At 40.7% G+C, this 24,590-nt stretch overlaps 1 protein-coding gene across 1 annotated transcript; it reads left to right on the forward strand.

Annotated features, from left to right (window-relative positions):
* The first annotated feature begins 17,947 nt into the window (after positions 1–17,947).
* LOC131217578 (uncharacterized) lies at positions 17,948–18,946 on the forward strand. The gene has a single exon (XM_058212514.1). The coding sequence runs from the start codon at positions 17,948–17,950 to the stop codon at positions 18,944–18,946; it is 999 nt and encodes a 332-aa protein (XP_058068497.1).
* Positions 18,947–24,590: the final 5,644 nt, after the last annotated feature.

The raw sequence follows: 24,590 nt of genomic DNA on the forward strand, positions 1-24,590 counted from the left end.
AGCATGAATTTATTCCGTAACAAGTATAACTATAATCATAACCCATGAACAATAACCAAGACACCATCACAAAATCTAGTATGATTGAAAACTTTTAAGGTACAATGCGCATAAAGGAAAATACAATGATAATAATAACGGAAACTCCTGAAGCTCGACTGCACACTCCTACCCTGCAAAGCTAAGGCTGCATCCTGACATCACCTGCACGCATCAATTATGCATAAGCTTATAGAATGCTCAGAGGGTGATGAGAGTGTGTGCGCAATATAAGCGTGCTTAGAATGCAGTATCAGAGTAATGCGGAATATACTGGTAGGTCCATGAATGCTATCAGTCGTACTAAGGCTATGCGATGCAAGACATGAATGCTATCGGCCACATCAAGGTCATGCGATACAAGGCATGAATGCTATCGGCCACATCAAGCCCATGCGATGCAAGGCCTAAATAGCCAATGTCATGTGTAAGATGCAGCTCAAGCATACCAATCCACATATCAATTCAACTCATCTCTGAAGCATCATATATGTAAGGCACGGTTCATAGATGAATAGTCGATCTAAACCATAATATAAAGATCGGCCCTCGACCGTAGATATATCAAATTCGATAGCACGAATCGATCCATCTACGGTGATGATGGACCATGCAATGTCAATGGGGCCCAATGATTTGGGTTAACCCACTTAGATAATGATGAGAATGGGCCTAACAAGGGTTAAGGAAAAGTCACAATGTGGACATTTAACCATCATTGCCCATCAATGTGGACATTTAACCAACATTGCTCCCAAGGAGTGGCCCACATAGAGCCTAACATATGGTGGGCCCATGGCCTCACACAAGGGCCTCATACATAACATAATGGGCCTTACATAAAAGGCCTAATGTACATCACAATAGGCCTCACACAAAGGCCTAATATACTTCTCAATGGGCCTTATCATATGAGCCTCACCAAATGGGCCACAAATACATCATAATGGGCCTCACCAAATGAGCCACATATATATCATATTGGGCCTCACATAAGGGCCACACATACATCATACTGGGCCTCACATAAAGGCCTCAAACATATCCTATTGGGCCTCATAGACATCATATTGGGCCTCACATAAGGGCCTCACTTACATCTCATTGGGCCTCAAACAAGGGCCATATATGCATCACATTGGGCCTCACCACATGGGCCATATATGCATCAGATTGGGCCTCAAACAAGGGCCATATATATATATATATATATATATATATATATATATAGTAGGCCCCATGATCTGGATGGTGTGGATATGCTAGATGGCTGGACGGTTTGGATATAATGTATACCTCAACGTGGGCCCCACCGTCAAAAGGGCTGGACGACTAGAATATAACACATACATCGCATGGGTCCCACCGTCCATATCTGGACGGTGGACAACATGGATGAACACATGCATCATGATAGGACCCGCCATCCAGATCATGGTGGGCCACGTCCAAAAAGAGAAATGGATAGATGGCTTGGAATAAAACACACATATCATGGTTGGCCGCACACAGCAGCAGATGAACGGCGCTGATAAAATACATAAATCATGGTGGGTCCCCACATCACTGTCCATGTACGGACAGTGTGGATAAAAAACACTTACATCAATGTGGGTCCCACCCCACACGTGCCACGCATGTGGGGTGCGCCCACATCCAAAATGGTTGGACGATGTGTACAAAACACATACTTTACAGGGGGTCCCACCGTCCTGGACAGATGAACAATGTGGATATAGAATGAATACATCAAGGTGGGTCCCACAGACCTTGCTAATGTTACTGCAGTGGGCCCACCGTCTTGAAAACGGACAGACGGTTGGGATATAATACATGTATCAAGGTGGGTCCCATCCCACACGTGCAGCACGTGTGGGGTGGGCCCCACACGTTTGCTGAAATGGATGGATGGTTATGGATATAACCATACCTCATGGTCGGACTACAGAACTTGCTGTGTCAATACAGCAACTCGCTGCTACGTGGGACCCTCAGTCCCTACTGGATGGATGGTATTGGTGCACTACATGCACATCATGGTGGGTCCACACTCATGTGGCCCACTAAAGTTTGGATCAAACTGATATTGATGTTTTCCTTCATACAGTCCAGCAGTGTCACTATTGGACATTCCATGGTTGGACAGTCTGAATGTATTTCATCCACCAAGTGGAGCCCATGTACACGTGGCCTACCAGCCATATACATCATCATCACCATCAAAATAAGAAGAAGAGAGAAAGAGGGAGAGAGAGAGAGAGAGAGAGAGAGAGAGAGAGAGAGAGAGAGAGAGAGAGAGAACAGCTAATGGAGGAGGGACTCTGCCACTATGATTCCCTTACAAGATCTACACCACACAATCATATTCATGGCCCATCATCATATAAAAAAAAATCTGAGGTAGGGATACCATCCCCACCATGCAAATGAGGGGTCTAGATGACCCTTAAAAGGCATGTATTCAAAAAGAAAACATCATGATGGGGTCCATGGAGAATGGACCCATCATGTATCATGCATGCATCAGGGATGGGCCATCAGCCACATCTAAATGGTCAAATAGGATCCCCACCATTGATTGGTGGATCCTATATGATCCTATGCAAGACAATCAATGAAGGAATGGAGATCTACACTAAATATGGAACCCACCTTCAAATCTTGGACTTCTACTACCACCAATGGCTTCCAGTGCTCTAAGGAGGTCGATTTAATGGTTGAGATGAGATTTGAATGGTTGGATATGGGGGATTAGGGAGCTTGAGGTTGCTGAATTTTTAGGAAGCTTAGGACGGTTGGAGGTTGCTAATGGAGGAAATGAAGAAGGAGAAAGAGAGAGGGAGAGATCAAAGAGAGAGAGGTAATGATGATTGCTAGCCTCTTTCTCTCCTAACTAGCAATCATGAGGTGTAAGAGGGGTGTAAGGCATACTCTCATGGGGAGGAAAAAAATATTAATTATGGGCTAGGGACTAGGGTGGCTAGGGTAGGGTAGGTAGGGTGGCTAGGTGTAGGGATGATGCCATCCTCATAATGACCTAAGGAAATGTGTTATGGGTTAGGTGGGTCCCGTAACGTGCTATCCACAGCCATGATCATGCGCGGTCCACATCTTATGATCTAAGCGTCGGATTGGCGCACGAGACATGGAGTTGGAACCACAGCGACGGCGCGGTCGCAATGGCACAGGTGGCTAGGTCAGCTCGGGTTTACAGGATGGGACTCAGGGTCACGCACAAATATAACCTACAGGTCACAGGTTGCCATAATTTGACCGAAGGACCGCGGGATCCTACGGAACGAAATGGTCACTAGGATACGGGCCTGACAAGAAAGCTTAAAATGAGCCCCGTGAAGAATACTAACCGAATTTTCCTCATCCATTCCAAACTTCACCAATACCTTCTCTCGAGGTATTTTTCCTAAGATAAACATAGCATGCTCCTCTTCCTAACTCTATGTATGTCAATGCCGAGAACCTTCTTTGCAGCATCTAGATCCTTGTTCTCAAATATCCATGATAGAATACCAAAATAATGAACTTTCCATCAATTAGTGTCTTGTAATAGATATAATGATCATATTTACTCTTAGTAAACCTCTGATTCACTATGAAAGAATCAAATTTCTTGTACCACTATCTACGCGATTGTTTCAGACTGTATAATGACATCTTTAACCTACAAACCTTGTTCTTTGCCCCATGTATTTTGAAACCTTCTAATTATTTCACGTAAATTCGTTATTCCAATTTCTCATGTAGGAAGGTAGTCTTCACATCCATCTGTTCTAGCTCGAGATTGTATTAAGTAACAAACATCAATACGAATATGATAGATACTTGCTTCACCACGAGCGTGAATATCTCAGTAAAGTCAATACCTTCTCTCTGATCATATCCCTTCATAACCAGCCTTACCTTGTGCCTATCCTATTTCTTTTTGAATATCTACTTACTCCCAATCGCTTTATGACTGACGGGAAGCCCCACCAACTCTCATGTTTCATTCTTGTACAGTTAGTCCATCTTGTCAAGCATCATCGCTTTTCACTTTTTAGCATATACATCATCAAGAGCCTCATGAAAATTAGACGGATCACCATCATCCGTAATGAGGAAAAATGTAACATTCAAATTATCCATATATCTCATCGATAACTTATGATCCATTGACAAATTCTTTTTCACAGGTGGCTGTTCCACCTGCTCTTGTATCTTTATTAGTGTTTTAGTATTAGCTTGTGTCTCATCTCTGTATATCTGAATGTCTACAACCGACTTTTTGTCCTCCTTGTGTTCATTCTTATGGAACAAAGATTCTTCATCGAATTTAACGTCAACACTAAGATTGATTTTTCATGTGACCCGATCATATAGCCTGTAATCATTCACACCACCACCATAACCGACAAATATGTACTTTTTAGCCCTTTGGTCCAGCTTATCTCTTTCAATTAATGGATATGAGAGTAAGCATCGTAACTAAATACTTGCAATCCCGAGTAGTCTACTTGTTAACCACTCTATACTTTCTCATAAATTTTACAATCTATAACCATAGAAGAGGACTGATTCACTAAATAGTAAGTCATGTTAATGGCCTCAGTCCATATTTCATTCCCCGACTCAGCATTGCTCATCATTCATCAAGGCCTTTCAAAGAGAGTTTGATTCATCTACTCAGCCACACCATTCTGCTCAGGTGTGTGACACACTGTGTTGCACCTCATGATCATTTTAACCTTTTAAAACCAATTGAATTCCCCATAACTGAATTCCTCACCCTTAACAATCATCAACACTTTCACCTGTTGTCTTATTTGCTTTTCCACCATTGCCTTCTAGTGCTTGAAGTTCATGAAAATCTTAGCTTTACTTTTCATAAATTAGACCCACATATTTCTAGAGAAGTCGCCAATGGATGTAGCAAACCATAACGACCCTCCACCAAAAACTACGGATAACGAACCCCATACATCAAAATACACACATTCTAAAACCTCTTTACATACATATTTGTCAGATTTAAAACACAACCTTAAATGTTTACCATATATACAATGCTCGCATATACTACAATCAATGCTTTTTTAAAACTAGAATTAAACAACGGTCAGAAAGTACCTTCATGCCCCGCTCGCTCGTGTGGCCTAAGCGCGTATGCCACATACATGCAAACATGAAATTCACTACAGTTGCACAGCTCCACCCGATGAAGTGCTCCCGATCACCTGTAAAGGTTACTCTTCCTTAGTGCCTTTATAACTATAAGTACCCTCTTTAAAACTTTAAGGATATGATCGAACCTAGTGAATGCACCTAAGTGCCTCAAGTATTCTTAGAGATATCAAACTCCTCCTCAAATCAAGAATGTGTCTCAAATCTGGCCACCATCGCACTCACTATAACACCAACCACGTTATAGGCATTGTCACTGCCCGTGAATACCTGACTACTATTACACTTACTGTAACTAGTGAACTAACTCCTATAAGGGGTTATGTGATACGAAGACCCCATATCCAAAATTCATTCATTGCTAAAATATTCAAATTTTGATGCGATCAATACATCACTACCACCCACCTCTCACTGAATTCCGCAGTGTTAGCCTCTCTAAAAGAACTTTCTGATTTCTCCTTTTTAGACTTAGAATTTTGACGATTCTTCTTCATATGTCCTGTCATGCCACAGTTCCTATACTTCAATTTGCCTTTGTCATTGCCCTTCGATTTGGATCTTGATGGAAAAATTCACTATCCCGTTCCACCCCCCCCCCCCCCCCCCCCTTTTTGATTCCCTGCATTACTAGCACATATATAGAAGTACCTACGTCACCGCTTTTCTTTCTCATCGTCATCGACTGAAGTGCTGAGTTAACGGTCTCAACGCTAATGGTTGTCCTAACGATGCATAAGGAGTATTTAAACACATCATATGATTCTTGAAGAAAATTCAATAGAATACATGCCTAATTTTCATATTTCTTCATTATCTCATCCACATCAAACAATTTGCAAATAAGCTTATTAAAGTTACTAATGTGGGCATCAACATTACCCCCCTCAGCCATCTTCAGATTGAACAATTGTAGCTTCAGATGCAAATGATTTTTAAGAGACTTCTTCGTATAAATGTTCTCTAACTTCACCCATGTATCAGTTATAGTCTTCTCTCTCATAACATTGTAGAGAACCTCATCCGTCAAGCACAATTAGAATGATATATTGACCTTCTTATCTAACTTGTTCCATTCTTCTTCTTTCATAGATTTTGGTCATTTTTCAAATAGTGCATCTTCCAATCTTTATTGAACTAGGATGCTATTTATTTTAACTTTTCATAATTCAAAGTTATTTTTATCGAAATACTTCTCTATGCCGAACTTCATGTTAAATGTCATTGATACTTTACTTTTAGATTCAATCTGTTTCCCAATGTTTGCTCTAATACTACTTGTTGGGACTTACGGAAGCACATGAAACAGAATCAACCAAAGTAACCGTAATGGCACAAACAAACCAAACAGGAAGACAATCCGAATTTTACATGAAAAAATCCTTGCGCGAAAAAATTACAGTACAAAGCGACAAGTAATGCACTATGAAAGCAAAATTATAAGAGATGTTAGATATTACTGATTCGAACAACCCTTGAATCTCCTATGAAACCCTAATTATGCCCTTAAAACCTTTAGAATACCTTAGAACGTCTTAATCCCCTCCCTAATCCTCATTACACCCGATATATACTACCCAAATCGAATAAGAAACAAATCGCGCACTTACGCAACTCTACATGCACTTGATGGGACCTTTCAATGACATTGACAGGCATCCGAAGACTATTTGATGACATAAAAAATCCTTTAATGCCATCGAGTGACAACTTTCAAAACTGTCCAACAATCAAATATGATTTTTTTGAATTTTTTTTATGCAATTGAGCGATCTGTTGATGGCATTAACATACCTTGTTACGGATAGATTTAAGACATTAGATAACAACTCAAAATTAATCAAATCCAATCCAATCACCATGCGTTGAGATTAGAGAGGATGACAAGGTCAAATCACCCACTTGGCCGTCTCAAACCCGGCCAGTCTATGCACATGCCGCGGGCCTGATACACGTTGGCTAATAAAAGGCCAAAAGAAAAAGAAAAACCAATGTAAGCCAATAAAAAGGCTAACAAGAGATATACAGACCATACAAAATCTAACCCAACAAAAAAGATTTGTGATGGACACTCCAGGTGCCCCACCAAAAAAATATCAGTTGGAAAGATACGTTTGGGGAAATCAATTCACTATGTAAGTCATGCCAACGACGGAGAAAAATGGCGTTGCCTGAATGGTCAAAAATTGACTGGAGAGAATTCGTACAGTAGGAAGGGTGAGTATGTAGAGTCGGGTCCTGATTTCAATGCGGGGTCACATGGTTCAATGATCCAGACTGTTGATTTGACTGAACACGATTTGGGTGGCCCCCGTAGCAAAAATCTCAAACATTTGAAGATCCTAACCGTTCAGTAAGTATTTAGAAAATAAATGATTAAGAAAGACCAAACGCAATTGTCCACATTCGAGTAGTGATAGATAGCATCTTACAGTCTTTGGTATTATTGTTGTATAAATTAATTAAGTTGGACCCATCAGATCAACAGCTCCGACCACTGAACAATGGGTCTCATTTCTGTACAAATAGAAGACCCGATTGTCCTTTAGAAACTCGGGCCCAAACATCGTAAATGACTTCTAAGTCAACATTTTTGGAAAGTAGACTTAGAAGTCCATAGAGACCGTGTGGGACCATCGTGACGGATGAGTTGTATCTTTGTTGTCCATTCTTTCTTTTAATTTTTTCAGCTCATTTTAGGACATCAGCCCAAAAGTAATGGAGATCCAGATATCAAATACATTACAACACCACAGAAAGTAGTTGGGATTAAACACCCATCATTAAAAATTTCTTAGGCCATAGAAATTTTGGATCAAGCTTATATTTGCTTTTTCACAACATCATGGCGGACCGTAAGAAGTTTTTAATGGTGAGCATTCAATTCCCACTATTTTTTGTGGTGTAGTCTACTTGAGCTTTAGATTTATATCATTTGAATTGGAAAAATGAATGGGATAAAACACACACATCATGGTAGGCCCCACAGATTTTGGTCCACGTCATTCAGGTGCTAGTAATCCGCAGTTATTTAATACTCTAGCAGCCTATGGTGCTTACTACACAGGCACTAGAACTTGTACACCTATCATACATTATCTTAAATTAAGCCAACTAATTTATTAAATCCAATCTCAAAATCAGACAATTAAATATTTTCCATTTTAACCGTCCAATAAATAAGCATAATTATTTAATTCATAATACACCTAAATTATTACCCATAATTTGGTCCGTTTAATTTCAATTAATTATATGCCATGTATGCAATTTCTAAGTGCCTGTGTATCATCCATCATGCTCCACCAGAGTTATTTTCCTCTTCGTTTTCTTCCATGCATTTTCCTCTCCCTTTGGTGGTGGTGTTGGACTTGCTCATGTTTGAAGTGGTCTTCGTTCGTTGCCATGGTAGACCGTCAACGGCCACCTCCTACTCTTGGTAATTACGGTTCATCTATCTTGCGGGCCCCATCGATGATCATAGCTTTATAATCAATTAATTTTATTCTTTGAATGTGGACCATTGAATTCGACTTTCATTGGAAGGGTGCGAATTGGACCACTATTATTCTCAGATGACTGATCAATGTTGGTATACCAACTTGGGTCATCCACAGTAACGACAATCAGATGAACGGTTCAGGTTGACCAACTGCACAACCACATGTATGGTGGTCAATTAGATGAACAGTTTGGATTGACCATCTACACATCACATGTGTGGTGGTAAGTTGCAATGAACCAAGACTCATGGGATAAATAAAACATCATCGTGCACGCATTCTATCCTCCGGTACGAATGGACTGACCAACTTTTTTGTTATTTTGAACTGGAGTGGGTCCCACCATAGGACCGTCTGGGAAGAAAGATATCCTGATGGACAGTATGGGAAGAAAAATATCCTGATGGACCGTTGATGCAGGGATGAACCTGACAAGGCCGATCACCACCTTCCTTAAGGGGATTACTGGGTCGATCACTGTACTCCTTAAGGTCGATCACTGTCTTCCTCAAGAGATAACTACTCAAAATCCACTGATCTTCTCTAGACTCCTCACATACTTCTCGAATCCAAAAGAAAAAAAGTAAGGAAATTAAAAAATAAATTTTATAAAATTCATAATCTAATTGGTGAATGAAATAAATAAGTTCACAACCCTTTGAATAAGGATACTAAGTCATAGAGAAATTTGGGAAGCAGACTACAACTGAAACTCTTAGAAATTGTGACTTACTATAAATAGTAAGTTTACTGTCTATAAACCTCTATGATTTCTAATAGTGCACATGGTTTTCAGTCAAAAATAATAAGTGTTTTGGTTAGCTTCAGCATGCTGTTATCTTAACTATTCTAAGCACTTTTCACCTTAGGTGCAACTCCTAAAGCCCAACAGATGAATTGGGTGGCTAAAGTATCTGGTTCTACCCAAAATTATATATGGTATGTGGAATAACTCATTTCAGATTGTGAAATATGCCCAATTTAAGGTTTGATGGTCTGGATCACTTCTGCCATTGACCGGGCTTTTTCCGATCCATCTTGGCCATTAAATTGTATGTGACCCGCTCTACATCAGACAGTATTGGAAGAAAGATATTGGGCAACGGTATAACCATGGTGGGTAAAAATTTATCTAATGGCAGGGATAATCCAATTACGAAAAGTATAGGTCTATTATTCCATCCACGTGGTGGTCCGTCAATCCAACGGTCCCCACTCATTGCAGAGTTTTCCAGGTTTTCCATCAATGCATGGGAGGAGTCGTATGTTTCACGGACTGATGATACGTGGGAGTGTCCTGAAGCCCTGATTCTTAGGGTCGACTTTCAGGAGTCGTTTGGCAGCACTGGGTTGGATTTATTATTATTCAGGAATACTTAGTTGTCATTTGAAATCCCACTATTTTGTTATTATTTGATTGTAATTAGATTCAAACTTTTTTTTTACCTAACGTTTTAAAGGTAGGAGAGTTTTAATTATTGGTACTAATCTACCGCATATATGGCACACTTATGATACCTCAAAATAATTTAATTATTGGTTTCATTGCTAAAATCATTTTAATATTATCATCTGTACTTTTCAAACATCAATCATATAAATGGATAGTTAAAAAAATGTTGGCTAGTTATTAGTTTGTGGTCCTCATGCATATGGCCCACTCAAGGAGTAAAATTTTATTATTTTTTAATTAATATATATTTCAGCTACCTTATTAGAATTGTTCGGTCAAATATCACACTTGTGCACTAATTTATGATATTAGAATTGATTTATTAATTAGATTCAAGTTCCTCAAAATATTTTATAGACTTGTATGTCTTTTTTTAGATTCTAGTATATTTCAATTACAAACAGCCAAATAACATTGATTCTAGGGTTTATTTCATATTTTTCATGTCAATGGTGAATACTTTGTAAATAGATAGTAATTATTTATTTAAGTAATTACCACATTATTCCAACAATAATGACCTACTTTTTAAACGTTAAAACTAATTATTCCCTGAAATAATTGTGGAGCCCACAGTGATGTATGTAGCTTATGCACATTTTCCAGCCATTATGCCCTTCAATTTAAGGCATGAGCCCAAAAATATTGTAGATCCAAAGCTCATGTGAATCACACCATAATCAATAGTGAGAGTCTACAATTAAAACTTCCCGGGGCCATAATAAGGTTTGGATCAAGTTGATATTTGTGTTTTCACCTTATCCATATTTGTGTGATCTTATACATAGGTTATATAATAAATAAACAACAATGTAGGCCTAATGAAGGAAATAACTTTCAATGATAGATATAGTAAGGCCATTGTTCCCTTCAATATAGGTCGTGGTTTATGTCCGAAAATGTTAGGGTAAAACGGATGGGCAATGCAGATATATCATATTAATTATGGTGGGGCCCACAAATTTAAGTCGGTACTTTCAAACCGGTCTTTGAAGTGAAAATAGTCACGAATTTTCAAACAAAGTGAAAGAGTAACAATTACTTGTTTATGAGGTATTTACATGTGACATGGAAAATCAATCAGCCCAGGGTAATTGTGATTTAAATTCTAATGCATTCCACGTAAATTTATAAACCTTGAGAGAAATTAACTTCCCTATTTCTTGGATGACTAGCTAAAAACTAGACAATTAATGGAAGCAAATATAAGTAGGGTTCAACTTTGGACGGTTAACATCTTCCAATAAAAAATATTTTCTGGGTAAGTTCTATTAAGATGTGACCCAACAAATCAACGGTTGGATCCAGCGAACCACGGGTCCTAGTTTTACGTACAATGTACAAGATTTTTTTTTAACCCGTTTGGCCTCCTTCTTCGTAATTTCTTCAGCGCTCGTGCTTGTGCTTTTGTTGACCCCACTTAGTTTTCTTAACCCGTGTGTTTACCAAACACTGTCGCAGAGCCAATAAAAGAAGACTTCAATTTCCAAGTCTGGATTCGTGGGGCCCACATCCTTAAATGGTCAGATGATCGAATCCGTCCATAAATGAGACAGATTCACGGTTCCTATGGTTGAATGTGAATCTTTGAGAAGAGAATATTCAACGAGGATGACTCATCGGCACCGTCCATTTCTAGTTAGGCTTGGTTAAGTAGTAACATCTGGTGTAGATATCTCTTCAATGTATACGTGGCAGATCGATTTTTCAATCATAACCGTCCATCTATTTGGGCCTGCCATGGATGGCATATTTTTCAAATATACGCCACACCTATCACACATCTGCACTTTTTCATGGTGAATGGGGTTCCTTTGTTTTCCACCGTCGATTTGATGGTCACTGATCATATGGCAAGGATAATCTGATATATGTATAATTTTGATCACTTTCCATCCATAGAAAGTTCAGCTAGATGGACGGTCCCACACGATAAATCCCTTCCACGTGTACATTGGAGAAATGGATGGCTCAACCATACACCGCTTTCCACGGTATCATCTTCCAACCGAGCGGACCGTGGTCCTCTCTTTGAAAGGCATTGGTCGCTGAAAAAGGGTCGTGGCTTCGGTGGATCCGCAGATCCACCTAGTGGGTAGATCGCTGACTGTGGGGCCCACCTTGATGCAGGTGTCTTACATCTACGCCGTTCATCCGTTCTGAAAACTCATTTTAAGGCATGATCCCGAAGATCCAAATCTCAAGTGGACCACAACACTAGTGGTGATTGGCCTCTATCTGGGAATGAATTAGGTGTTAGCTGGATAACACATTAATGGGTGTTACCCTTACCGTGGGGCCACCTTAATGATACCTCATGAAACAGTGGCGATTGAACGGCCACCGTTAAAAACTTCCTAGAGCCGACGGTAATGCTCACTGCAATGTTTCCTTTCCATCTAAACCGTTGATAAGGTCAACGGGACTTGGATGAAAGGAAAATTTAAGGATCAACTTGATTAAAAAAAAAAAAAAAACTTGTGTGGCCCATAAAAAGATTCTAATGATCATTCACTACTGTTTTCACTCGTGTGGTCCACTTGAGATTTGGATCTGCTTGACTTTTAGGATCATGTCTTAAAATGATACGGGAACATGGATGGACAGTGTTGATATGCAAAAAATCTATCAAGGTAGGTCCACACAGTAAAGGTAACACTCATATGCTTTCATAGTGACTGACTCGAAAAAGCTCAATCCACTCGGTTCAAATTTGAGTTCGAGCTGAGCCGGGCGATTTTTTGAGCTCGAATTGTTAGAACTTGTCCGAGCTTGACTTGACTTGAATCAAACCTCAACTTGAATCAAATTTGAATTGAACTAGTTCGGTGACTCATTTATCCTGATATTAGCGTTGCTCACCAAGTGTTTGAAGAATTGACTCAACAAGTGTAGGCTGATGGCAAGGAAAGTATAGATGTGAAACAAATATTCTTATATCTTGATTTTGGTGTTACCCACCGATTGTCAAATGAAATACTCATAAATTGTTATTGTTATTCACATACGGTGAGAAATTGAAGGTGTATTTCATGTGTTTGAGAAAATGCCCTGGAGACTTAATCTTCGTTCAAACTCGGCTTGAAATGGCCGGAGCTACTAATTGAGCTAAGCCGAGCTCGCTAACCAGGCTTGAGGACCGACCCGAGCTGACTTCAAGCTGGAGTCAGCCGGGCCGAGTCGAGCCATGCGAAGCTCATCTTGGTTGAACCCGTGTACAGCTCTATTTGTGATGTTATCATGCAGTGACCTCAACTATTTCTAATGGTTGGTATTCAATCACCATTATTTCTTTTGGTGTGGTCCCAAAAAGATTTGGATCTATATCATTTTTGGATCATATACTAAAATGAGCTGCCAAAACAGATGGAGGGCCTGGATGCAAGGAATATACCTCAAAGTGGGCCCCACGTAGGTTCCACCAAAGCCGCGCCCGAAAAAAGAGGTTGGTCGGGCCTGGAAAGAGAATCGCGTCCTTGTGCGGCCCACCGTGATGTAAAGATTTTATCCATACCCTACATCCATTTCTCCCAATCATTTTAGGGTAGGATCCAAAAAATAGGAAGATCTAAGGGTCAAGTGGACCACATTACGGGAAGCAGCCTTGATAATGACGCCCACCGTTGCGACCTTCCTAGGGCCCACGGTAGGACCCACCATGATATTTATTTGCCATCCAATCTGCTTATACGGTCTCCTAGACGTGGACGAAGGGAAAACGCAAATATCATCTTTATAGAAACTTATCCAGCTTCCAGGAAATTTTCAATGATAAGAATTTAATTACCACTGTGTGGTCCACTTGAACCTTTTATCTATCTCATTTTTGGGATCATGCCCTAATACAACCTGAAAAAATGGATGGAGGGCGTGGATAAAACCCATGCATCATGGTGGGCCCCACAGAACCACTGCCCGGACCGAGTCTGTACAGGCGGGGGTAGGACGCAATCCGCTTCCCTACAGTTCATTTGCGAGGACACGAGGCACGATTAAGCGATATCAGAACCGCTTATCAGCAATCCCAGAAAACGCAGATGCTTCAACAGCTCCGCAAAAAATAAAATGAACGGTTAAGAGAGAATATCCAACGGTCAAAATAAATTTTCCGTCTGAATTCTGGCGCACCTGATGATCATCATCGCTGGTACAATCTTACACATGTGTGGCGCAACTCCACGTTTGAAGCATGGAATCAGGTAGTTTGGAATACACCGGCCAAATCGTGGGCCCCTGATTCTAATGGCCCCACCATTATGCATGTGTTACATCTACACCGTCCATCCATTTTGGCATGAGCCAAAAAAAATAAAATAAAGCAGATACAAAATTCAAGCAGACCATATCACAGAAAGCAGTGGGACTAAACATTCCTAGGGCCCACCGTAATATTTATTTGTCATACAACCTTTCCATAAGATCACACAGACGTGGATGAAGGGAAAACACAAATACAAGCTTGATCCAAAACTTCCATGTCACTGACGAAGTTTTCAATAATAGGAATTCAATCCCCACTACTTAGTGTGGTCTGAGGGTCAGGCTTCAATGGATCCCAAAGGCCAAGATCCACTAAGAATAGTGGGATTCCTAACCGTGAGGCCCACCGAGATGTATGTGTCCTATATTAACACCGTTCATCCATCTTGAAGACTCATTTTAGGATACCAAAAAAGGAAGGAGATCCGAATCTCAGGTCGACCATACTATAGGAACCCATGGTAATCACGTATTAAAAACTTCATGTGGGCCACAAAAGTTTTAGACCAAGCTCATAGTAGTGTGGTCTCTTCATCCAAGTCTTTGTCACCATATCATCAGGTTGGGTGGCAAATAAAAATTCTATTGGCCCCATAAAGTTTTAATGATGGGGATTCAATCATGACTGTTTCATGTAGTATGGTCCACCTAAGATTTGGATCTATTTTGCTTATGAGATCATACATTAAAATGAGCTGTCAAAATGGATGATTGATGTGGATGTAAGGCACGTAGATCACAGTTGGCCCCATAGTTATGGGCTCTACCCAAACCATGGACGTAGTATGGCCTACCTAGTTTTGGATGTGTCTCATTGCTTGAAATTATCACTAAACATTGGGCAGACAATGTAGATATAACACATCATCATGGTGAGGCCATAGAACTTTGCCATGTCAAAACACTACCTAGGCTAGTGTTGTTGATGGTGTTTGCCTAGAGTTGTACATGAACCGGGTTAGCTCGGTTAACTTGCTCAACTCGATTTTAAAAAGCTGGATTTGTTTCGGTTTGAAGTTGACTTCGAGCCTAGTCAAGTTGATTTTTCGAGCTCAAAAAAGTTTCAATCCGAGTTAGAGCTTGTCTGAACTTGAATTGACTCGAATCAAACCTCAACTTAAATTGATCCAGTTCAGTGGCTTGATTATTTTGATATTGACGTTGCTCACCAAGTGTTCGATGAAATTACTTACCAATGTATTGTTTCGGTTGTGTACATTTTATGCGGGATTAACTGGTGGCAAGGAAGGTATGAATATAAAACAAATCACTCCAAAAAGAAAACATTACATGATAAAACTATCTTCATATCTTGATTTTGATGTTACCTACCGAGTGTTTGATGATATACATGTAAAATGTTGTTGTTATATGCAACTGTTTTGCATACTGTGAGAAATTGAAGGTGCACTCCATGCGTTTGAGAAAATGTCGCACATGCTCAAATTCGGGTTGAACAGCCTGAGTTGCTAACCGGACCTAGCCGAGTTGATTAGTCAATCAAGCTAGAGGATTGAGCCAAACCGAGTTCGAGCTAAGTTAGCTAGTGGCCGAGCCGAGTCAAGTTGTGCCAAGCTCGACTCGGTTCAACTCGTGTACAGCTCTATGTTTCCCACACCATCCAATTCCTATCAGGAGCAGATTAGGTGGGCCCCTGCCTCACCAAAGATGGTGTGTCTGCCACCTTGATCTATACATTCTACATCCATGCCGCCGATCCATTTTTCCGTATCATTTCAGAGCATGCAAAAATGAAGCAGATCTAACTCTAAGATGGACCATACTACGGTAAGAAGTGGTGATTGAAGACCCTACCATCAAAAACTTACGAGGGCCCACCTTAATGTTTCCATAAATTTACCATCCAACCTGTTGACAAGTTCACGTAAATTTAGATGAAGGTGAAAATCAGATATCAGCTTATCCAAAATTATATAGCTCATTAATGGTCAATCACCCCTAATTTCCTAATTCCTAGTGTATGGTTCACTTGAAAGCTGGATCTGCCCTATTTTTGAGCTCATGCCCTAAAATAATATGAAAAACACGGATGAACTATGCGAACGCAGAATAAATATATCAAGGTGCAGCCCACTGGAAAGGCCGCACCGGCTTAGGTGAGGCACCTAATCCGCACGTACGCCTCAAAAAGTGGAAGCGGATTGCGTCCTGCCCCATGGACGGAATCGGTCCAGGCAGGGCTCTGTGAGTCCCACCGTGATCCATGTATGTTATCCAAGCTATTCATCAATTTTTTCAGATCATTTTAGAACATAAGCCCAAAAATGAAACAGATCCAAGAATGAAGTAGACCACAAAGTGAGGATTAAACACCTACCATTAAAAACTTCTTAATGGCCACAGAACTTTTTGATCAGGTGTGCATCTGTATTTTTCATTTATTCAGGTTTGTGTGATATAGGGCTCTAGCAAGTTTTCAATGGTATGGTCCACTTAAGCCTTGCATTGTCTCGTTTTTATTCTCATGCCATCATATGATATGAAAAAAAATGGATGAACAGCGTGCATAAAACCCATACATCAGGGTCAGCCTCACAGAGCCCGTGCCCGGACGGAAGCGGTTGGCTGGTGTACCACTCACCAGCTATATAGCTGGTGTAGATACGGGTCGTGCGAAGACGGGCGCCGACGCTCCTCGAGCTCTGAGTTGTATTAACGGTTCAAATGAGATCAAAGTTACATGCTATACAATGATGTATTTGTTATATCTATACCATTCATCATTTTTTTGAAATCATTTTAGAATATTATACAAAAAATGAATCATATTGGAAGCTCAAATGGACCACACCGAAAATAGCAACGAGGATAATAATTTTCACCGTCAAAAAATTTATGGGCCCACCATAACATTTATTTTCCATCCAATCTATTAATAAGGTTAAGAATATACGAATAAAGAGGAAAAAGAAATTGCATATTGACCCGAAACTTCTGTGACCTGAAAAGGCTTTCGATGGTAGAAGTTTAATCCACCACTTTTTTTGCAGTGTGATCCAATTGATTTTTAGATCTATTATTATTTTTCGGTTCAAGCCATAAGACGAGCTCTCCAAATGGATGGACGGTTTGGATATAACGCATACCTCATGATTTGACCCACAGAACTTGCTGGTGTGTGGTACACCAGCCAATCCGCTTCCTACGCGGACCAATTTCCTTCCAATCCAAATTCAACAAATAAATGTCCATTAACCATAACTCACGGCAGTTAAATCAACTCTACCCGAAGTGGGTCCCACAATCTGAACGGTTTAAATCGACGAGATCTGCAATGTGTGAATACCGTAGTATAAGTATAGACCATCACACTCTGCCGGAATATATAAAAATAAAACTCCCCTTGTAAGAATCATCCGCTGCAAAAATCCCTCTTAAAACTGCTAGCTGTATTTTCTTTTCTTCATCACCCCAACCAAAATAATACAATACAGACTCATCTCTCTCTCTCTCAAGAAAGATGTCTGATCCAATCCCTTCATGTTTCCGTGGAATGGCCGATCCACCCACAGCGAATTCCAATCTCACAACCTCTCTCTACCACACCGATCTCGGCCTCGCTGTCCTCACCTGGTCTCGCACCTTCATCTACCACAACCTAACCATCGACCTCCACATAAACCACAACAACAACCACAACGAAACCAACATTGCATCCTTTAGCCTCCATCTAAACCCCTGGCTCTTCTGGAAGAAACAAGGATCCAAAACATTCCATCTCAACAACAACAACAAAACCCCTTCTACCACAACAATTGAATTCCACTGGGATTTCACCAGAGCTAAATTCCTTTCCGGCCCTGAACCCCACACCGGATTCTTCATTGCAGTCACCTTCAATGGAGAAATGCTATTGCTCATCGGCGATTCTGACAACACTGCATACTCCAGGACTAAATCCCGCAAGCCTGCAAAGAACTCGTCACTGCTGATGCGAAGAGAGCACGTGTTCGGCAACAAGGCCTACTCCACGAGGGCGATGATCGGCGGCAAGATCTGCGATATCTTGATTGAATGTGGCGGTGGGGGTGGGCCACGTCACGAGCCGAGGCTGTCTATCAGCATCGATGGGAAGAGGGTTTTGCAGGTGAAGCGGCTGAAGTGGAAATTTCGTGGGAATGAGAAATTGGAGTATGATGGAGTTCCGGTGCAGGTGTGGTGGGATGTTTATAACTGGGTGTTTGAGGATGCGGTGGATGGGCATGCGGTGTTTATGTTTAGATTTGAGAAGGAGTTTGGAGGGGAGGAGGATTGTGATAGGAAGGGATCGGGATCGTGGCAGGCGATTGGGATGGGATTGAATGGGTTGGAGAAGGAGAAGATGAAGATGAAGAGGAAGAAGAGTTTGTTGAAGACGATGAGTTCGTCGTCTTCATCGTCGTCGGCGTCGTCGGGGTGTAGCTCGTCTGTGATGGAATGGGCGAGTATGGAGGAGAGTGAGATGCAGAGCTCAGGTGGGTTTTCTTTGATGGTATATGCTTGGAGAAGTTAGATTTGAATTGGGTTTCTGTCTTCTTCTTCTTCTTCTTCTTCTTTTTTTTTTCTAATTATTGACTGCTGATTCATTGATGCATATAACCCAATAAAGGAAAACAGAAATGGAGAAAAAAATTGTTATTGAAATGATTATTTATTTATTTTTTATTTTTATTTTTATTATTATTATTATTTTTTTTGTAGGGGGGGGGAGGTACTTGTGATTTTTAGAAATGGTTTTGTTGTGGTGAGTTCTTGATTCTAGATTTCAATTCTCTCTCCCTCTTTCTCTGTATTGAAGAAGAACAAAAAAAAAGGAGGTTTTTTTTTTTTTGTACCAAATATCATGAAATTACCAAATATCAAGAAATTTCATGATATTTGGTGCAACCAAACGCACCCTTTATCGTTGTGTTTTCTTCATTTTAATTGAGGAAAAGAATAATCTACAGTACACCGCATGATGTGTGGTACAACACCCGAGTTCTGTGGGGCCACCGTCTTGTGCGTGAAATCTAGTCCGTCCATCCGCTGCGTTGTTTCATGTTCCCAGAATCTCCGGGATCTGAAACCCAGGTGGGTTATAATACGTGGAGTGCAGTTCAATCACGCTTGCATCCTCAAAGTTCGTGCAGTTTGGCCAGCTTGAGATTATATCAGGCTGGATTTTAGTTTGTGTCTTTATCTTGGTTAGGATCACGTTATTAACGGTTTGGATGGAATAAAAATTGTATGGTGGGCCTGCAAACAAACCTATGGCTTTATACCCTTTCCATTGTTCCCTGTGGTGTGGCCCACCTGAGTAGTGGATATTATTGAGTTTTGGATCCATGGCTTAAAGTCGGGTTTGTCACGTAATGGACGGTTGGATGTTACACATACAACATGACGGGCTCTATGGAGCTTGGGGGAGAGAGAGGTGTAATAGTGTAAGAAAATCAGTAGAGAGTAGAGAGCAGAGAGAGTGATGTTTACACCCTTCTTGTTGATAGATGGACCCTTTCTTGCTACTGTTTTCTACGAGAGGTGAGCAAACTACTGCCGGCATAGGGTATCCAAGCCGTGCAAAACGGTGGGCCCACCTGTCGAGTGCAGTCCACTTATCAGGTGTGCCAAACCGTCGAAATTAATCAATGGATTCCCAGCCGTCCGAACCCATATAGGGTGGGGCCCACACATACGTAATGAAAGCTGGTACAATTAAAAGTTGTAATATTGTATAGGAGGATTAGATTAAAAGGGGTGCATCTAATCAAATAGAGGGCTGTGGATATCAAATCCTTCTCTCTGATGCTAGAAAATACTCGAGAGACTGATAGTTCGCCACCATTTTAAAAAATGGTGGTGACTCACATTCCACACGTTTGGGACCCATCCATGGCTATCCAGACCATTAAAGTTAAAGGACATAGTGTGAATGGAGGATTTATCTTAAATCACACTGATCAATCAATCCTAACCATCCAATTAGTATAGCACGTGTCCCTTGTTCCAAGTGCCCAATCGGACGGTTAAAATCAATTCCTCAGTATGATTTTTGGGGTCATGCTTAGATCTAGGTTCTGGTGTACGGTCCAAGAATCACCACCATTTCTACAATGATGATGAAGGGTCACGTGCGCCTAGCCCCTCGTTCTTCGGTCCTTATTTTTTTATGTGGTAGAGGGGGCTGAGGGACGCATGTGAGGGTGGGGCTGCTGTCGTCCTTTTCTGTAGGCTTTATAGATAAAACGTTCCTTTCTCTCTTGTTTTCTTCCTTTTACTTTCTCTGTCTTTAATACTCTGGCTGGTATGCAGCTTGATACACAGGCACTTAGAAACTGTACATGTGGCATACATTAAATCAAATTAAACCGATTAAATTGTGGAATCCAATTTGGCTAAGTCACGTTCCCAGAATTAGAATGTTTGAACAGTCCAAACCTCTGATTTTTTGACACTTTCTTGTTCAAATATGACCATTGGATTTTTTATTAATATTTAACCGTTGAATTAATGTCTAACGATCTGACAACCATATGACGAAATAACTTAGGTTTTTTTTTTTTTTTAATAGTGATAAAAGTAAACATGAACGTAATTTGGACGTCTTAATTTGAATTACTTGTATGCCACGTCTGCAAATGCACAGTAATTTGTTAGTGCCTGTGTATCATTCATCATACTCTGTCAGAGTATCAGAGATCTTCTCCTTTTAAATAAAAAATCGGACACTGAAACAGATGAGAACAGAGGAGTTGCAGTAGCCCTACGTTGATCGGACCACGTTTTGACCGAACATGGGTGCATATTGTTACCCTCGTGATGGAACGAATATGCAGTAAATACCCAAATGGCATTTGGTTGGGTCCCATTTGCATATAATAAGTTCCACGTTTCTGTGATCTGGAACGTTGGTCTGATGGGCCACATTGTTGATGGGGTGTTCCAATGATTATCAGATTGGAAGATCATAGCCTTAGATCACTGCATTACAAAACTTGGAACGGTCCTAATTCAATTAAAAGTAAGCAACGTTCGAAGGATTGATATGGTAGAGCCGTACAGATACACGCACATGTAAATACGAATACGTGTGTAGGATCTGATCTCTCCATGAGTTTGGAAATAATGCTTAGATCTTCTCCGTCGAAAGTCAAACAATATCACTCTGGCCCACCTGAAGTTTGAGATAGCTAGATGTTTATGGTAGAGTGTATGTCACGTAATGGATGGCTCAGATCTGACTGTTTCACGTTGTGACCCGTTCGCCTCCGTGTGGATGTGTACGGTCCCACACGATATTAAAGTGCCAATTTATATGTGGGCCCAAGGAATCCTAGTTATGATCATGGTAGACCGTTGGATGAGACGTCCACCCTATTCGGATGATCCCAGCCATTTAAACAAGGAGTTGTGTAACCGGGACGATTACGCAGCTATTTTTATTTTTACAGTCCACCCAAACGAGGACTTGAAAAATTGTATGGTTGCGATCATCTAATCACGGCTACTTTCAGGTGCTGTGAATTCGACAGTGGATCCATGCCATCCAACGGTCATTATTGATAACAGGATGATCCAGCTTGGCTCCACGTGTAATTAGTACCACAATAATCCTTAACTCTACAAACCATGAGATATTATTCTCTTCCATGGTGGGGCTAATAAGATCGATGGTCTGGATGATGACACGTGTATGTGGCCGTGAAGTCTGAAATGACGAAAATGCCCTTGTATCTTCGTTATTAGCATCAATGACTAGACAGCCCATGTGCTGAAGCAAGCCTTAAGGCTTAAGGTTCGTTAGGTCATAGAAGAATGTAATAGTCTGACGGCTAAGTTGACGATTTGACCGACAAAAATACAACAAATTTGTGTACAATGGTACAAATGTGTAATATTTTGTACCATTTTATTAACAAAAAGTAGAAAGAAAGGGTCTATCATTAATTAGGGTGGGTGTAAATAGCAACTCCTATTTATTGTTTCTTTTAATATCTTATTAAGAAGGGGTTGGGTAGAGGACAATTTCTTTCAATGTAGAAGCATGGAATCGATAGATTATATTGAAGCTGGCAAAAACTACGAGAATCAACTAATACAGCTGCTGCATCATAAATTACAATACACCCATCATTTTCCAGCCAATGTGTTATTTGTATAGAATATCCTGTTCGTACAAAAGTGGGTCACAGTACCGTGATTATCACATCGCATAAAAATAGGGCTGAAGGACTAACTAATACCGCTGGCTTTACATTGATATCGTGGATGTGTTGATCTGTATATGTGGATGTACCTGATCTTCATACCAGGTGCTCCCACATTCTGTATGAATGTGGTATTCTAATTAAGGGTGCAGACGGGTAGGTTTGGTTGGGTTCTAAGGTGAAATCGGAACCGAACCGTTCTTAACGATTATAGGAAAATCGAAACTGGAATCGGACAGTTAGTACCCTAGACCTGAACCATTACAACTGGTTCAGTTCTGGATCAGTTTTATAGTTTTGGGCTTTTTATAATCCAACCCATAGAGAGAGATAGAGAGAGAGAGAGAGAGAGAGCTCGGCGGCGTCACAAGACGCAGACTCGCAACGACTGAGAGAGAGAAGCGTTGACCAGTGGCTGCCTAGCCAGAGGGTGGAAGGTGGTTGTCCGGTGGGTGAGAGAGAGAAGAAGAAGAAGAAGAAGAAGAAGAATGGATGGGGGCAGCCGCAACACTGCAGCAGGGGCGGTGTGTGAAGACTGAATGAAGAATGAATAATTTAGGTTTTTTTTTTTAATTTTTTGAAATATATGGTCCAGTCTTAGTTCGGTTCCACAGTTTGAATCTACAGTTCGGTTCGGTTCTGCATACCCCCAAACTAAGAAACAAACTGAACTAATTGGTTTTTTGATTTTCGGAATCGGAATCGAAACCAGTGCACTTTAGAACTGGGTTTGGTTGATTCCGGTACGGTTTGCTGGTTCTACTGATTCAATGTGCACCTCGAATTCTAATGTATGACTTATTAGCAGGAAAAATCGGCTATCATAACTTTTCTTATGTGGCCATTGTATCTTATCATTTCTAGTTGATAAAAAATACCATGGTGCAATAAGCCGGTGTGGTGGGAAACGGATTGGCTACTCTCCCGCCACCAGCCAATGGCTAGATCAAAAATTAGGTATATCCCAATCTCAAGTGGACCACATTACAGGAAACAGTGTTGAATGAACGTGAACCATTATAACTTTCGGCGGGGCCATGAAAGTTTTGGATCAAGTTGATCTTTAGTTTTTCCTTCACCTGGGTTTGCATGACTTAATTAACAAATTGGATGTCAAATAAAAAGTACAGTGGGCTTTACGAAGATTTTAATGGTGGATATCCAATCACTATTGTTTTCCTGCGGGGTGGTCCACCTGAGATTTATATCCTTTCATTTTTGGGATCAACCCCCAAAATGATTTGTAAAAGTAGATGAATGGAATGGATAAAACACATACACCATGGTGGGCACACAGAGCATGGTGGCAGGGGAGAGTAGCCAATCCGTTTATGGTGTGGTGTGGATTCATGTAGGACTGGTGCAGGGAGGGACGTGATGGGTCGATCACCGTTTTGGAAACGGATCGGCTACTCGTGCCACCAACCCGGTGGCTAATGATCGGTGCTCTGTGGGCCTCACCATGATGTATGTGTTTCATCCATTCCGTTCATCCATTTTTAAAGATCATTTTGGAGCATGATTTCAAGAATGAGAGGGATATAAATATCAGGTGGACCACACCACAGGAAAACAATAGTGATTGGATATCTACCATTAAAATCATCCTAAGGCCCACTGTACTGTTTATTTGACATCCAATCTATTGATTAGGTCATACTGACCCAGATGAAGGGAAAATAAACAAAGATCAGCTTGATCCAAAACTTTTATGGCCCACAAAAGGTTTTTAATGGTTGACTCTCATTCAACACTCTTTCTTCTAATGTGGTCCAATTGAGATTGGGATATATTTCATTTTTGGTCTCATATCATAAAATGATCTAGAAAAATAGATGGATGGCATGGATGAAACACATACATCATTATGGGCCCCACAGAGCACCAACCACAAGCCATTTGATGGTGGAGGGAAAGTAGTCAATCCGTTTCCGTTTTGGTCGGAGATAATTACTCGGAATCATAGAG

The sequence above is a fragment of the Magnolia sinica genome, chromosome 10 (assembly GCF_029962835.1).
Source record: "Magnolia sinica isolate HGM2019 chromosome 10, MsV1, whole genome shotgun sequence".
Classification (NCBI taxonomy): Eukaryota; Viridiplantae; Streptophyta; class Magnoliopsida; order Magnoliales; family Magnoliaceae; genus Magnolia; species Magnolia sinica.

Excerpts from the sequence above, each read along its gene's own strand:
- LOC131217578 (XM_058212514.1), top strand. The coding sequence starts at position 17,948 with ATGGCCGATCCACCCACAGCGAATTCCAATCTCACAACCTCTCTCTAC.